Source organism: Rutilus rutilus (assembly GCF_951802725.1).
Source record: "Rutilus rutilus genome assembly, chromosome: 2".
NCBI classification, from domain to species: domain Eukaryota; kingdom Metazoa; phylum Chordata; class Actinopteri; order Cypriniformes; family Leuciscidae; genus Rutilus; species Rutilus rutilus.
This window is the reverse complement of record NC_140210.1, coordinates 48,356,273-48,369,595: the sequence shown is the minus strand read 5'-3', so window position 1 is coordinate 48,369,595 and position 13,323 is coordinate 48,356,273. Positions and strand designations below refer to the sequence as shown.

Here is a 13,323-nt window from a genome sequence, read left to right as displayed (position 1 = left end):
GGATTACCCACCTCTGCTAATATGTACTCTTTAGGTACAAAAGTGTTATTTGAAGTGTTTTTTTCAAACAACAACAACAACAACAAAAAAAAACAGTTAATTCAGTTTATTTATTGAAAAACAAATCAATAGACTACATCAGTTTCCCGTCTGTGTGATGTTAGATTCCTCTTCTACAAGCTTCCAGACTTGAGATGCTCCACATCAGGCCTCTTGAGGTTTTGCTTTTTGAATGTTCTAGAAAGTCATTTATCTCAATACCTCTTCCATATCTTTTATCATCCACATCAACTCCTGTCAGAAAGCAAATGCCAGGAATAATCATCTGAACACATTTTTTTTTTTTATAATGTTTAGCCTATTCAGATATCCAGAAATTCTCCTTTAAAGTGTCTTATGATTATTAAACAAATTATAATGTTGGATTTGTGATTCAGAATTGAAAAAGTTATCAGAATATTCTTGCAAGGTATTAGTTAGTCAATTTTAAATTGAACTTGAAATGAATTCAAGTCACCACTTTTTTAAAATGTATTTTAGCTCCAACAATATTATTTAAGATTTATTGAGAGTATGCAAGATTATGTTTAATTTCCTATAATCAACATTTTGAACATTTAATCAACATTATGTAGCACATCCATGTCTGAGGAGGCTATCCTGGAGCGCATAGATGCCGATGTACCGCTCCCTGTATTCTCGAGTTTGGCTGTCCTCTCTTGTCGGCCAGTATTCAACCCAGGTGCGCTCTCCAAAGATGTACTGCAGACTAAAACAACAGACAAGAGAAGACAAAACAGACACAATTACTGACTTCGCTACTACACTGTATACATTTGTGTAAGGGTCAATGAACAATAAGGATGCAAGGTGATAAAAAGGAGAATTATTTTAACAATCTTTGTATTAGTTTTGGTTTTTATACATTTGTGAAAAACATTTAATACACACTCAGTTTCACCAGTTTCATGTATTTTAATAACAGGTCAAAATATGTGTATATGTGTCTAAAGTTTTATGGTTTTCTTGTCAAAAGTAATTGCCTCCTGCATAATGCTTACGTCATACTGAAGTTTGTCATACATTTTAAAACAAAATAGCTTTTTTGTCTTTCAGTAAATATTAGTTTTCACTTATGTCAATATTTCTTTTTTTACAGCCTTACAATTAGACCCCTAATGCCCCTAATAATCATCAACACCCCTAATGCTTTCACAGTCCTACAGCTCGTACTGGGTCGACATTTCATTCGGAAATACTATGCAGTTTTGATTTATATGCTATGTAATGTTTATGATCCCGTTAGCTTACATGTGCGTAAGCAATGCTTCTATTGCTTGTTTTTCTTTCTTCTTCGCCTGTGTTTTGATCAGGAGATTCTGTACTCTTTCAGATGCATAATAGCGCCCCCTACCATATAACAGTGAAAACATGGATTGCTGGAAAATTCCGTCAATGGCGGGGGAAAGAGTAACCGTATATACCACCTATCATTTTTTTACTTTAAACCCCACAAAAATTATAAAAATAACTTAAACCCATGTTCATCACAGCAGATTTGAATTCAAGTCATTTTATTTTTAACTCTTTCCCCGCCACTGACGAGATATTTCAGAGTAGACAATCTCCTGATCAAAACACAGGAGAAGAAGCGATATCATATGTAATCATATGTTAAATAACATGATCACCAACATTAAACAGCATATTATTCAAAACTGGCTAATGTTACCGTATGAAATGTCGACCCATGAAGAGGAAACGACTGTGAAGCTTTAGGGGTGTTGATGGACTCAATCTACTCCATCTGTGTTTTGATCATCGTTCTGAATCCAAACAGACTAGTGCTGGGCGGTGTACCGGTTCATATTGAATACCGGTGTTTATTTTTGTTATGATATGAATTTTTAAAATACCGCAGTACCGGTGTATGTCGCTTTAATAACGATCGTAGCGCGGCGTGTCGCGACACTGTTTGTTTCCCATACATTGGTTTACAATATCAACACAGCCTTTTGGAAAATCTATTTGTGGTTGGCATTGACATCGTTGAATAAACATGAGCACTGCACGTTTCAAAATCAAAACGCGGCGCGGGTGTTTTTATATGAATGTATCTGAAGTGAACTGACGGTCTTTAGAAAAGTTTCTTTGTTATTACGATTGAATCTTTATCTTTCCTGATAAAGCAGCGTTTATGAGCGTTGCTGCTTTGTGTACAGCCGTTACCGGGGAAACCGCTATTTCTGCAGCTCCTAAAGCGCCTCCTGCTGGCACCTCTGTAAACAGCCTTGCAAACCTGTATTGGGTCATTCCTGGGATTCGGTAATATTTCAGTCCCCTGGATTTTTGAAAGTGGTGGTTCACCAAAATGAAATGTTAAAAGCTTTTCACAATACATTGGTATATCCTTTATAATGAATACAAATAATTATTGCATTTAAATAATTTTTATCATTAAAAAAAAATCTTATTTGTGTCTTACAGCAAGCATTTTGTCATGTCCCTGAGGTTCTTCGCTGAATTTGTACTTGGAAAATAATTAATACAATGTGCACAGTGTCTATAATTTTTGGCAATAATGCAAGTATTTATTTGTGTTCTTTGCTTTTTAAAAGAAAATTTAAAAAAAAAAGAGCAAGATATTTGATAAAAAACAACTTATAAAGCGACATCCCTCAGTCTAAACTCAACCCCGTCACGCCAACCATTCTCCGCCCATAATAATTTAGACTCCACCCATATGTGACATCATTCACAGGAAGTTGCATCTTTCAGCTCTCTTCAACAGCATGGTGCAGAAGAAGGTGAGTGATATCACACTTTTTATTCATTTTTTGAGGTGTATTATAGTCAGGGAGGGTACTGTCAAGCTTAACAACTCAACCCCATCACATACAATTAAGATGGAAAATGATGACTTTTCACAATTTTATTTTAATCCATAAAAATCTAAAATATATTTATTTCATTGGCTGCCATGTGGCCCACTCTTCTACACCACATTAAAAGCAGTGGCCATTTTGAGCAAAAAAACTCAACCCCATCACACTCAACCCCATCACATATGTCATTGTTTCGGGGTTGTAAACTTTGTGACAGGGTTGAGTTATTCACTTAATTTAATCAGTGATTTCAATTTAAAAATGTAATTTCAGTAAATATATTATTACCAAAATCATAACCCATATTCCCCTCCTTGAACTGCCACCTTACCGTGGTGGAGGGGTTTGAGAACCTGAATGACCTTAGGAGCTATGTTGTCTGGGGCTATATGCCCCTGGTAGGGTCTCCCAAGACAAACAGGTTCTAGGTGACGGGTCAGACTAAGAGCGGTTCAAAAACCCTTTATGATGGCATTAAATCCAAGGACCGTGACGTTGCACGGCATGGCGCAGCCGGGGCCCCACCCTGGAGCCAGGCCCGGGGTTGGGGCTTGTATGCGAGCGCCTGGTGGTCGGGCCTTCCCCCATGGGGTCCGGCCGGGCTCAGCCCGAAGGAGCGACGTGGGGCCGCCCTCCCGTGGACCCACCACCTGCAGGAGGGAACGTAAGGGGCTGGTGCTTAATGGATCGGGTGGCAGTTGAAGGCGAGGGCCTCAACAACTCGATCCCTGGACACGGAATCTAGCTCTAGGGACATGGAACGTCACCTCTCTGGCGGGGAAGGAGCCTGAGATTGTGCGTGAGGTTCAGAGATTCCGACTAGAGATAGTTGGGATCACCTCCACGCACAGCTTGGGCTATGGAACCACACTCCTTGAGAGAGGATGGACTCTTCACCACTCTGGAGTTGCCCATGGTGAGAGGCGGCGGGCTGGTGTGGATTTGCTTATAGCCCCCCAGCTCAGCCGTCATGTGTTGGAGTTCAACCCGGTGAACGAGAGGGTCGCTTCCCTGTGCCTTCGGGTCGGGGATAGGTCTCTTACTATCGTGTGTGCCTCTGGGCCAAACGGCAGTGTAGAGTTACCGGCCTTCTTGGGGTGCTGGAAAGTGCTCCGACTGGGGACTCCGTCGTTCTACTGGGGGACTTCAACGCCCACGTGGGCAGCGAGAGTGACACCTGGAGGGGCATGATTGGGAGGAACTGCCCCCCGAATGGTGTTCTGTTATTGGACTTCTGTGCTAGTTACAGCTTGTCCATAATGAACACCATGTTCAAGCATAAGGGTGTCCATTAGTGCACGTCACCAGGACACCCTAGGCCGGAGGTCAATTATCGACTTTGTGGTCGTTTCATCTGACCTCCGGCCGTATGTCTTGGACACTCAGGTGAAGAGAGGGGCGGAGCTGTCAACTGATCACCACCTGGTGGTGAGTTGGATCCGATGGCGGGGGAGGAAGCTGGACAGACTCGGCAGACCCAAACGTACTGTGATGGTCTGTTGGGAACGCTTGGCCGAATCCCCTGTCAGAGAGATCTTCAACTTCCACCTCCGGCAGAGCTTCGACCAGATCCCGAGGGAGTCTGGAGATATTGAGTCCGAGTGGACCATGTTCTCCACCTCCATTGTCAACGCGGCCACTCGGAGCTGTGCCCGTAAGGTCTCCGGTGCCTGTCGAGGCGGCAATCCCCGAACCCGGTGGTGGACACTGGAAGTAAGGGATACCGTCAAGCTGAAGAAGGAGTCCTATCGGGCCTGGCAGGCTTGTGGAACTCCTGAGGCAGCTGACGGGTACGGGCAGGCCAAGTGGACTGCAGCCCGGGTGGTTGTGGAGGCAAAAAATCGGGCCTGGGAGGAGTTCGGTGAGGCCATGGAGAAGGACTATCGGTCGGCCTCGATGAGATTCTGGCAAACCATCCGGCGCCTCAGGAGGGGGAAGCAGTGCCCTACCAATGCTGTTTACAGTGGAGGTGGGCAGCTGTTGACCTCAACTGGGGATATCATCGGATGGTGGAAGGAATACTTCGAGGATCTCCTCAATCTCGCCGGGTTCATGGGAGTTTGCCCAACCAATCCACATGTGCTTTGCTTTGTATTTGGAGAAGGCATGCGACTGTGTCCCTCGCGGCATCTTGTGGAGGGTGCTCTGGGAGTATGGGGTTCGGGTGCCCTTTGCTAAGGGCTATCCGGTCCCTGTACGACCGGAGCAGGAGCTTGGTTCGCATTGCCGGCAGCAAGTCAGACTTGTTCCCAGTGCATGTTGGACTCCGGCAGGGCTGCCCTTTGTCACCAGTTCTGTTCATAATTTTTATGGACGTAATTTCTAGGCGCAGCCAGGGGCCAGAGGGTGTCAGGTTTGGGGACCACGCGATTTCATCTCTGCTCTTTGCGGATGATGTTGTCATGCTGGCCCCATCAGACCAGGACCTTCAGCATGCACTGGGGCGGTTTGCAGCCGAGTGTGAAGCGGCTGGGATGAGAATCAACACCTCCAAATCCGAGGCAATGGTCCTCAGTCGGAAAAGGGTGGTTTGCCCACTTCAGGTTGGTGGAGAGTTCCTGCCTCAAGTGGAGGAGTTTAAGTATCTTGGGGTCTTGTTCATGAGTGAGGGAAGGATGGAACGGGAGATTGACAGATGGATCGGTGCAGCTTCTGCAGTAATGCGGTCGATGTATCGGTCTGTCGTGGTGAAGAAAGAGCTGAGCCGCAAGGCGTATTCAATATTGTGTTCAATATTCAATATTCAATCATGACAGTAAAATAGGGCATTCTAAGTCAATCTACTGCAGTATTTCCTCTCTCACTCTATGAAAAATGTGTTTTACACCCAGTCATGCTTAAAAAAAAGAAAACGTCATAAACCGTGAAACCGGTGTAATTAAGAAAAATACCGTGATGTGGATTTTTGGTCATACCGCCCAGCACTAAAACAGACAAAAACGAGATTCTCAGCTTTTTGCTCAAAATGTTACTTTTTTTATTTTTTTATTAAACTTACCAACACACTAGTGTTGATAAAGAATGCATACAGCTAGAATAAAATGGGCTTTTGGTTTAAAGGCAGAGGGTTTTTTGTTGTTGTTGTTGTTTATATATATTGCATGTTCAGATATTCATTCAACAAAATATTCTGGGGGCATGAAATGTTTGTGAAAATGATCAAAAATGCTTGAGGGAACAGCCAACTTAAATAAATAAATAAACAAAAACTGGAGGGGAAAGAGATAATTGTATGTCTTTATTTATTCAAGTTTATTGAAGTCTTACTTTGTTCAAGTCTATTCTAGGTTATATAAAATGCATTTTGACAAAAAACAACTGTCCCAACATTGAGCCATGAACAACATTCTGCAGACTTTAAATACATAAAGCTCAGGCAAATCCTGTAATTTACAGACACAGAGTGGACACTTACGTTCCTCCGAGCCTTGACAGGTCTTCGGATTTGCCCATGATGAGGTACGACTTGCCTTCTACCAATCCCAAATGTTCTCTGCAACTGGGACGACCCAAAAATGGTCTGACTTTCCCCTCAACATCCCCATCATCAGTGCCTACTGGACAGAACTGCGTTTAGGACACACTTTCTCTGCAATTCAAAATAGCCTCATGCTGAATATGTAGCTGAGAGAAAAACTGCATTTAACAAGAATCAGAGACATTTCATATGCATTTCATGATCTGTGGAGTAGCATGGAGAGAATAATGAACCGTACATCCTTTCAGCACCTGGTCCACCTTCAAGTGATAGATGTCAGAGTCCTGTGCCAGATCCAACCCCACCACTGAGACTTTATAAACTGTCAAACATAAGTGTAATATTGTTACTGGCATAATAACTGGATTTTGGTGGCAGAAATCAAACATTTTTTTAAATTAACTTACACAGGGGTTAAATGAATAGTTCACTCAAATAGGCACATTGTCATCATTTACATCATGTTGTTCCAGACCTCTGACTTCTGACAACTAAGATATTTCCCATTTGAAAAAGAAAAACTCCATTTGATCAGACTGCTCACTGGATGAATTGGCTCCAATGGTTCTTGAGTTAACAACTCACTTGAAGGGAATATTTAATATATTTACAGTGATTTAAAAGTGAAATTTGGGTCTGTTGCTCTCAAAAAGTTTGCCATTTTTGGAGCTTAACAGAAATGATCACTATGAAAAGTGAACACATCACATCTTTTTTGGTTAACTGGTTTGTGAGCAACAGTGTGCCGACTTTTTTTTTGCAAAACATTCTGTCATTACTTACTCACCCTCATGTCATTACAAACCCGTTAGACTTTCGTTCATCTTTGGAAGTCAAATTAAGATATTTTTGATTAAATCTGAGAGCTTTCTGTCCCTCTGTTGACAGGCTACTCAACTACCATTTGATGCTTAAAATTAATAAATAGATTGCAAAACTAACTGATTGTTTAATGACGGAACTAGGTAATTTGTTATAATTAATTATACATATTTTCCTCGTGAGCCAATGTGCTACACGTAGCTGTCAATGGATGGACAGAAATCTCTCAGACTTTATTTCAAATATTTTCATTTGTGTTCTGAAGATGAACAAGTCTTATGGGTTTGGAACAACATGATGGAGAGTAATTAATGACAGAATTTTCATTTTTGGGTGAACTGACCCTTTGCAGTTGTTCACTATAAAAAGAGCAGTTCCCAGTGTTAAATTAGCACTCCTCAGTGTACATATGTGTCCACACTACAGAGTGTTAAAATTAACACTGAAGCAGTGTGGAAGTTAATGAGATAATTAAGTGATTATTAAAGTGATGATTGAGCATTATTGAAGATACCTGATGTTAATCAGCAGAAGGAAAGAGAAACAAGAAGAAACACAAGAACTACTGACTTCGAGCCATTACACATTATTGCACTTATTATTTTACCGGTTTGACTTTATTTCTGTCATACATCTACACACGTTCTTATTTAGATTTAACAGAAGTTTAGATGGTAATGTTTAATGGAATGTTCCGTTTATGGTCACCATTGCGGTGATCAGTGTTTGCTTTAGTTGGGCTCATGACACTTTCCTTTTTAATATTAGTATTTCTCTGGTTGCTCCAACTCTGTGTTTATAAAGCACATTTGTTGTGGCAAGAGAAACTATGACCTGGGCTGTGTTTCCCAAAAGTATTGTAAACCTAATTTGATTGTACAGACCATTTGTTGCAGTTGATCTACGATCAAGTTAGGTTTAAGATGCTTTTGGGAAATGCAGTCCTGGTTATGTTTTGATGATGAAATTACTAGTGATCTGATTCACTGATCTCACCCAGCATTATAAGCTGATTATACACATGCTTTATTCATTTTTCTCTACAGTAATTAATTTCAGCAATGCTTTAATAATCTGATGATTTTAAAATCACACACAGAAATATGAATCTCAGCAATGGTGACAATCAAACAAATGCTTCATGTTGCAGTGCATGATGGGAGCCACCAATCAGAACGCATCAATGGCTCACATCATGCATTGCAGCATGAATAAATTATGCAGCTGAATTGTCCTGTAATTTTCATTGTTTTTTCCTGTTTGCTTTTATTTTGCTATTGTTTTATTATGACTTTAGTTTTGTGATGTTCAGAGTTGATCTGTTCGTCACTAGTTTGTTTATTGTCACCATTGTTGAGATTCATATGCTGATTCTATATGTCTGTGTGTTTAAAAACAATAATTTGCGTGCTCAAAGTATCTTCAAAATTGTTAATATTGCTGTTGGATCTCAAACTGTCAAATCTCAGGACTATAAAATGAGACATGAAGCATATAGTAAAAGATTTAGACTCTGAATGACATCAGTGAATCAGGACACAACATGCTGATAATGTCATCATCAAAACATAATGTGAGCAGGTCATTTTTTTCTCTAGCAGTAACATGTGCTTTATAAACACAGTGTTGGAACAGTCAAAAAAAAACTATCAGCAAAAAAAAGGGCCCAACTAAACGAACTCTGATCACCATAATGGTGACTTGAAACGGAAAATTCCATAAAACATTACCGTCTAAACTTCTGTTGAATCTCAAGTAGATGTATGACAGAAATAAAGTCAAACTGGTAATATTAAGTGCAATAATGTGTAATGTCACGACGTCAGTTGTAGTTCTTGCGTTTCTCTTTTTTCTGTTATTGTTTTTTCTCTTTCCTCCAATGATTCTGCTTATTAACATTAAGTGTCACCACTAATGGCCAATCATCACTTAATTAATCACTTAATTATCTCATTAACTTCAACACTGCTTCAGTGTTCATTTTAGCACCCTGTAGTTGGACACATATGTACACTGAGGAGTTTTAATTTAACACTGGGGATTTTGCTGTGTGGAAAACAATTCCTTTTGAGTTCCACTGAAAAACAACCGGATCATTTAGGTTTACAACAACATGGGGGCTATAAATAATGAATTCTTGATTTATGAAAGTAAAACAGTCATGACAATTAAATAACCTACCATAATCCATGCCACCTTCACATACTTTATCCATACGATCACTTGCATCGACTTTCTTCTGGAAAGTGCAGCTTTCTGCGTTCAGAGAAGTTATTAATGCACACTTGTAATCACACACATAAATATTATTTTTTGTTTCCTCGTTCACATACAAGAATAAAAAAAACATAACAATGTTTAAAATTACAAGTAGACTGAAGGTAACCAAATCAAATACTACAAAATTCGTGTTATTTTCGAATGCGCATGCGTCGCGTCTGAACGCGTTGTTGTCTTTGGAGCTCCATCGATTTGATTTATAAATCTTGATTTTATTCTTTAAACTTACAACAAACATTTTCTACTTTACCTCACTGAGAAGCACTACTGCTCAACCCTCATAGTTACAACGCGGACTGTTGAGCAGACGCGTCTCAAGCCTATTAGTGATCCAACGCTGGATACTCCTATAGGTTACTCCCGTGGATCACGGCTGAACGCGTCTTCTCAACACTCACTTACAAACATTTTTCGCCTATCGTGCGTCTACTCTACACCCGTACCACTAAAAAGACGGATTATATCTAAAACTTCAGTCATAAATTAGTATTAATATTGATAGCATCACTGGTAGCTTCGTTGCTAACTTACTGTCCATCTGTTAAAATGGCGAATATATCAGATGAAAGTAGTCTACCTTTTGGTGCAGGTGAGGACACATTTGAGCTGCACGCACTGCAGTCTGAGCTGGAAGCTGTTGAGAAACAGATCCACGACCTTTTATTGAGACAAGCCGAGCTGATAGACCGGCGGTTAGCTCTTGAAACATCACGCGCCGATGCACACAAATCAGAGATTAACGTTACTAACCCGCTGACTCCGACTTCGTCTACTCCGTGCGTTTCTCAACATAGGTCCCGAGCGCCGAGGTCGCGATCAGCCATGGTCTCGTTCACTCCGGCTCCAACACGCCACCACGAAGCCTGGGTGGTTCCGCAGCGGAAGACGCGAGTCAGGTCTAGACCAAGACTCTCTCCGACCCTCCCGGTTTTCGAGTTATCCACACAAAACCGCTTCTCCCCTCTTCGCGAAACAGAACGCGATGCTGTGATCATCGGCGATTCCATCATTCGGCACGTACGCGCAACGTTAGGTAAAAGTAAGGTGCACAGTCACTGCTTTCCTGGTGCTCGTGTTTCTGAAATCGCTACTCACGTTCCCGAGATTCTGAACGGTGACGAGCGCGTCGGAACTGTTGTCCTCCACGCGGGAGTGAACGACATCAGGATGCGCCAGACAGAGATTCTGAAGAAAGACTTCAGGAATCTGATCGATACGGTACGCAGCACATCGCCTGAAACAACGATCATAGTGTCAGGACCGCTTCCCACGTACCGACTAGGACATGAAAAGTTTAGCAGATTATTTGCGCTAAATGAATGGTTAATGTCATGGTGCAATGAGCAGAAACTGCTCTTTGTAAATAATTGGAATCTGTTTTGGGAGCGTCCTAGGCTTTTCCGTGCCGATGGCTTACACCCAAGCAGATTCGGAGCAGATCTTCTGTCGGATAACATCTCCAAAATGTTAAATACCTTTTGACTAGTAACCAAAAGTCCAAATCATAGTCTCTGCTGCACCAATTTAACTGATATAAATACTAGTGTAGAATATTGCATAGAAACCGTGTCTATTCCTCGTTTAGTGAGATCAAATAACAAATCTACTGCAGGATCTAGGAAAAATCTAATTGTTATTAAAACAGAAAATGTTGCTATTAGTAAACAAAAACAATTTCTAAAGCTAGGTCTTCTAAACATTAGATCACTCACACCAAAGGCAGTTATTGTAAATGAAATAATCACAGATAATAGCTTCGATGTACTTTGCCTAACTGAAACCTGGCTTAAACCAAATGATTATTTCGGTCTAAATGAGTCTGCTCCTCCTGGATACTCCTATAAGCATGAGCCCCGTCTAATTGGTCGTGGCGGTGGTGTTGCGACAATTTATAGAGATATTCTCAATGTTACTCAGAAAGCGGGTTATAAGTTTATTTCGTTTGAAGTACTTGTACTAAATGTTACGCTCTTAGATGTTAGAAAAACATCCCTATTATCTCTAGCCTTGGCTACCGTATATAGACCGCCTGGGCCTTACGCTGATTTCCTAAAAGAGTTTGCAGATTTTCTCTCAGACCTATTAGTCAATGTCGATAAAGCATTAATTGTTGGAGATTTTAACATACACGTAGATAATCCAAATGATGCGTTAGGGGCTGCGTTTACAGATTTATTAAATTCATTTGGGGTCAAGCAAAACGTCACCGGACCAACTCATCGTCTTAATCATACACTCGATTTAATTATATCACATGGAACCGATCCAACCGATATAGATATTATACCGCAAAGTGATGAAGTCACTGACCATTACATGGTAACTTGCATATTACGTACTGCTGTAATATGTCATGCAGCGCCGCGTTATCAACCAGGCAGAACAATCCTTCCATCCACCATAGATAATTTCTCAAATTGCTTATCCGATCTGTCTCAGCTGCTGCCTGAACCCAAACAAACAGATGAACTAGAAGAACTAACTAGCACTATGAGCACTATTCTCTCTAGAACATTGGATGTTGTTGCACCTATTAGATTAAAAAAGGTCAGAGAGAAAACTAAAGCACCGTGGTACAACAATACCACGCATGTTCTAAAGAGAGAAACCCGTATTTTAGAGCGTAAATGGAAACAAACTAATTTAGAGGTCTTTAGAATCGCGTGGAAAGACAGTATGTCACGTTATAAAAAGGCCCTAAAAGCAGCCAGGGCTGAGCACCTCCGCAAACTAATAGAAAATAACCAAAATAATCCAAGGTTTTTATTTAACACCGTGGCTAGACTAACAAATAAACAGACGTCACCCGAACAAAATATCCCGTTACAGTTCAGTAGTAATGATTTTATGAAGTTCTTCACTGAGAAAATAGAAAACATCAGAACCACAATTGTAAACGTTCAATCTTCAGTTGCGCCTTATAATTCAGCCTTAATTATCACCCCGCAAGAACAATTACAGTGCTTTACAACTATAGAACAAATAGAGTTAAATAAACTTATCACTTCCTCTAAAACAACAACATGTTTATTAGATCCGATACCAACTAAACTACTGAAAGAAGTGTTACCTGTAGTGGAAGAGCCTCTCCTTAATATTATTAACTCGTCTTTATCTTTAGGTCATGTTCCAAGAACATTTAAACTGGCAGTTATAAAACCTCTCATTAAGAAACCACAATTAGATCATAATAACCTAGCAAATTATAGACCCATTTCAAATCTTCCATTTATGTCTAAAATATTAGAAAAAGTGGTGTCCGCTCAATTGTGTTCTTTCTTGCAAGAAAATGATATCTATGAGAAGTTTCAGTCTGGTTTCAGGCCGCACCATAGCACTGAAACTGCGCTCGTTAAAATCACAAATGATTTACTTTTAGCTTCTGACCAAGGCTGTATCTCAATACTAGTTTTACTTGATCTTAGTGCTGCGTTCGATACTATAGATCACACAATACTCTTAGATCGACTACAAAATTATACTGGTGTTCAAGGACAAGCATTAAGCTGGTTTAGATCATACTTATCTGACCGCTACCATTTTGTCTATTTAAATGGAGAAAAATCGATCATAACTCCAGTAAACTATGGAGTGCCGCAGGGATCTGTGTTAGGCCCTCTATTATTCTCAGTATATATGATGCCACTTGGAAATATTATAAGGAAACATGGAATTAGTTTCCATTGTTATGCTGATGACACTCAAATATATATTTCATCACGGCCAGATGAAAACGCTAAATTATCCAAATTGACAGAGTGTGTTAAAGATATAAAAGATTGGATGACGCGTAATTTTCTTTTATTAAATCCAGACAAAACAGAGGTACTACTTATCGGTTCAAAAAACCGCCCACAA

General features: G+C 40.4%; 1 protein-coding gene across 6 annotated transcripts in view; it reads right to left on the bottom strand.

The window, feature by feature from the left end:
- Nucleotides 1-280: 280 nt before the first annotated feature.
- Nucleotides 281-13,323, bottom strand: part of LOC311283439 (complement C3-like) — an 86,134-nt gene continuing 73,091 nt past the window's right edge. For 2 of the 6 annotated variants that reach the window (XM_084397824.1, XM_084397826.1), the window contains exons 37-40: nt 9,367-9,441; nt 6,602-6,685; nt 6,301-6,442; nt 281-769 (exon numbers count right to left, since the gene is read on the bottom strand). In XM_084397824.1, coding sequence (XP_084253950.1) covers nt 628-769; nt 6,301-6,442; nt 6,602-6,685; nt 9,367-9,441 — 443 coding nt within the window. In that variant the 3' untranslated portion in view covers nt 281-627. Of the gene's footprint in view, nt 770-6,300; nt 6,443-6,601; nt 6,686-9,366; nt 10,100-13,323 lie in introns of those variants that run through there. The other 4 variants (XM_084397825.1, XM_084397827.1, XM_084397828.1 and 1 more) reach the window with 2 other exon arrangements.